The sequence below is a fragment of the Paralichthys olivaceus genome, chromosome 7 (genome assembly GCF_024713975.1).
Source record: "Paralichthys olivaceus isolate ysfri-2021 chromosome 7, ASM2471397v2, whole genome shotgun sequence".
Classification (NCBI taxonomy): domain Eukaryota; kingdom Metazoa; phylum Chordata; class Actinopteri; order Pleuronectiformes; family Paralichthyidae; genus Paralichthys; species Paralichthys olivaceus.
Window position 1 is genome coordinate 27,193,763 of NC_091099.1, and position 3,118 is coordinate 27,196,880.

At 42.7% G+C, this 3,118-nt stretch overlaps 1 protein-coding gene across 1 annotated transcript; it reads right to left on the minus strand.

The window, feature by feature from the left end:
• Positions 1-1,953: 1,953 nt before the first annotated feature.
• Positions 1,954-2,777, minus strand: LOC138410849 (uncharacterized). The gene is made up of 2 exons (XM_069528696.1): positions 2,346-2,777; positions 1,954-2,228 (listed from the first exon to the last, which is right to left on the minus strand). Exons 1-2 carry the CDS (start codon positions 2,601-2,603, stop codon positions 1,971-1,973), a joined length of 516 nt encoding a protein of 171 aa, XP_069384797.1. The 5' UTR covers positions 2,604-2,777; the 3' UTR covers positions 1,954-1,970.
• Between the last annotated feature and the right edge of the window lie 341 nt (positions 2,778-3,118).

A 3,118-nucleotide genomic window follows, 5' to 3' on the forward strand; every position in this document is an offset into this window, starting at 1 on the left:
CTTGTTCTGGAGGATCCTTGCCTCCATGGCTTGCTGCATGGACAGGAGTTTCTTGTTGCTGGCTTCCAGTGCCTTATTTTGACTGGTGAGACTGTTGATCAGCTGATCCGTTTGGACAATTCTGGCCTCATGTTTGGTCACCCACTTCTCTTCTGTGACCATGAGCTGTCTCTCCAGCTACTTGATTCTACTGGAGCCAGCCTCCTTCTCTGCCTGCTCACGGCTGAGCTCGTGCTTCAGAGCCTTGATTTCTGACTGCCAGTCAGGCTCGTTCTGGAGAACTTTTGTCCCCATAGCTTTGAGCTTGGTTGTGAGCTCATTGATTTCCTCTTCCAGTGCCATTTTCTCATGCACTGTCCTGTCGATCACCTGTTCCCTCTGTTTAATGGAGTACTCCAGCTCATTGATGTGGTTGCACCTTTGCTTTAGGTCACGTCTGATCTTGTGGATCTCTGCCTGCTGGCTTTGACAACGAGTACTCAAGGACCTGTAGTCCTTCTCTTGGAGCCTCAACTCTTTCTTGGCATCCTTAAGGTCGAGCTGTAGTTCTTCCTTGAGTTTTTCATAATCTGCATTCTGCATGTTCTCCTTTTCCTTTTTCCATGAAGCTTCTTTGCAGGACATGGCGATCTTCAGACTGGCATTTTCATGAGCCAGATGCATATTCTTAGAATCCAAATTCTGCTTTTCCTCAAGGAGGTCCTCAAACAATTTCTCATGGTCTGGCACCTGAAAGACACGAACAAACATATAACAGTTAAAAACACAGTCCCACACTCACTTTGAATTAAATGTTGATGAACCAGACCAACAAATCATTGATTTAACCACCAGTACATTTAATTACAGTTTCTTCAGTTCTGTTAAATACAGTCTCTACATACTATGGATGTCACGATATGAAATTTTGGCGCAGAGCCAGAGGAAATATCACGGTTTCACGATTTACACGATTATTGATTAAATGAAAAACAAACAATATATAGCTAATGATATAACTAATTAACTACAATATTTATTATTATTGTCAACAATTACGTTTACGTTTAATTACGTGACTTGCGAGAGATTTCACCACGCAGTGCACACATAAATTTAAAAAAATCACTAGTATGCTACTGCTAGCATTCTAGCATTAGCACCAATGTGATGGGTTCATTTAAAGTCCATCCCCTCACAGAAAAAAATATTTTTGAGTTTGAGACAAACATTGGAAAAATAAAATAAAATCGTCGATGTGTCCTGCTTAGAAACCTTACCCTTCCTGACTTGTTCTTTGGCATGTTGGCTAAATATAGGGGTATTATATATGTGTACTGAAGTATATACTGTCTTCTGACGGTCTCGTGTATCGAAGATTTGTGGATCTGTGGTCTAGTTTTGGAGCTGGTGTGCTCATAAGGTCTCCTCCATAACTCTTATAGGCACTGAACCTGGTATTGATGGCTTTGAAGTAAAGATAAATGACATTAAACAATCAAAGTCAAATATGACATCATAGAAACTGTCACATTTGACATCATAGACACTGTCACATGTGACATCACAGAAGCTGTCACATGGGACATCACAGAAGCTGTCACATGGGACATCACAGACACTGTCACATGGGACATCACAGACACTGTCAGTTAAATGTGATATTAAACAAACAGTTTTGCATGATATGAGCCCTACAATCATTTCTTTTTAGATGTGAATCTAAAATGTGAAGAATGAAAGTCTGAAAATACATCTTGTTTTTTAAAATCAGAAGTGACCACATTAGTAGGAGCGAGGGGTGGAGCCTGACTGAGAGCTCGAGGACACTGCATGCCCTCCTCGACCTGCACCCATTGGACATTACTAGCTTTCAATCACATCATATACACATCATATATTTGACTCTATATGGAACCATGACTTACAAAATGAACACCAGGGTTTATTGAGGAAGAAACAAGAGATGATTGATTCAATTTCAAATGTCTTTATTTTTTTAAGAATGGTTTCTCTCTTGTGACAAATGTACTTATTGTAAGTTGCTTTGGACAAAAGCAACTGCTAAATGCCCTAAATGTAAATATTTTCTTCATTTCCTTTGCCGCTTCTCCTCCTTCTCTCTGTCTAGTTTGTCTCTCTGCTCCTGCTTCTTCTTCTCTTGCAGCTCCTTCTTTTGCCTCTTTCTTTGCTTTCTTTTGCTCCTTTTGAATCCTTGCCTTGTCCTTATCGGTCATCAAGGCCAGTTCCTGAAAAGACAGAGACGACAAGTGTTTAGATATTTTCTCTTTCAAAAGTCTGAATGAGAAACAAACTTAAAGTGCAACAAGTTCTTATTCAGATCAAACAGAGCTGATGTGACTTACCTGAAGCTTGATCTGTTTCAGAATGAGCAGCTTTATGTCTGCCTCATGCTTGGCCGCCCACATCTGCTCAGTATTGCTGACCAGTTTCTCCAGCTCCTTGATTTTTCTGAAGCCAGCCTCCTTCTCAGCCTGCTCACTACTGAGATAGTCCTCCAGAGTGTTAACTTTCGTCTCCCACTCAGTCTTGTTCTGGAGGATCCTTGCCTCAATGGCTTGCTGCACGGAGATGAGCCTCTGGTTGCTGGCTTCCAGTGCCATATTCTGACTGGTGAGACTGTTGATCACCTGATCCGTATAGACAATTCTGGCCTCATGTTTGGTCACCCACTTCTCTTCTGTGACCTTGAGCTGTCTCTCCAGCTCCTTGATTCGATTGGAGCCAGCCTCCTTCTCCACCCGCTCACTACTGAGATGGTCCTCCAGAGTGTTAACTTTAGTCTCCCACTCAGTCTTGTTCTGGAGGATCCTTGCCTCCATGGCTTGCTGCATGGACAGGAGTTTCTTGTTGCTGGCTTCCAGTGCCTTATTTTGACTGGTGAGACTGTTGATCAGCTGATCCGTTTGGACAATTCTGGCCTCATGTTTGGTCACCCACTTCTCTTCTGTGACCTTGAGCTGTCTCTCCAGCTCCTTGATTCTACTGGAGCCAGCCTCCTTCTCTGCCTGCTCACGGCTGAGCTTGTGCTTCAGAGCCTTGATTTCTGACTGCCAGTCAGGCTCGTTCTGGAGAACTTTTGTCCCCATAGCTTTGAGCTTGGTTGTGAGCTCATTGA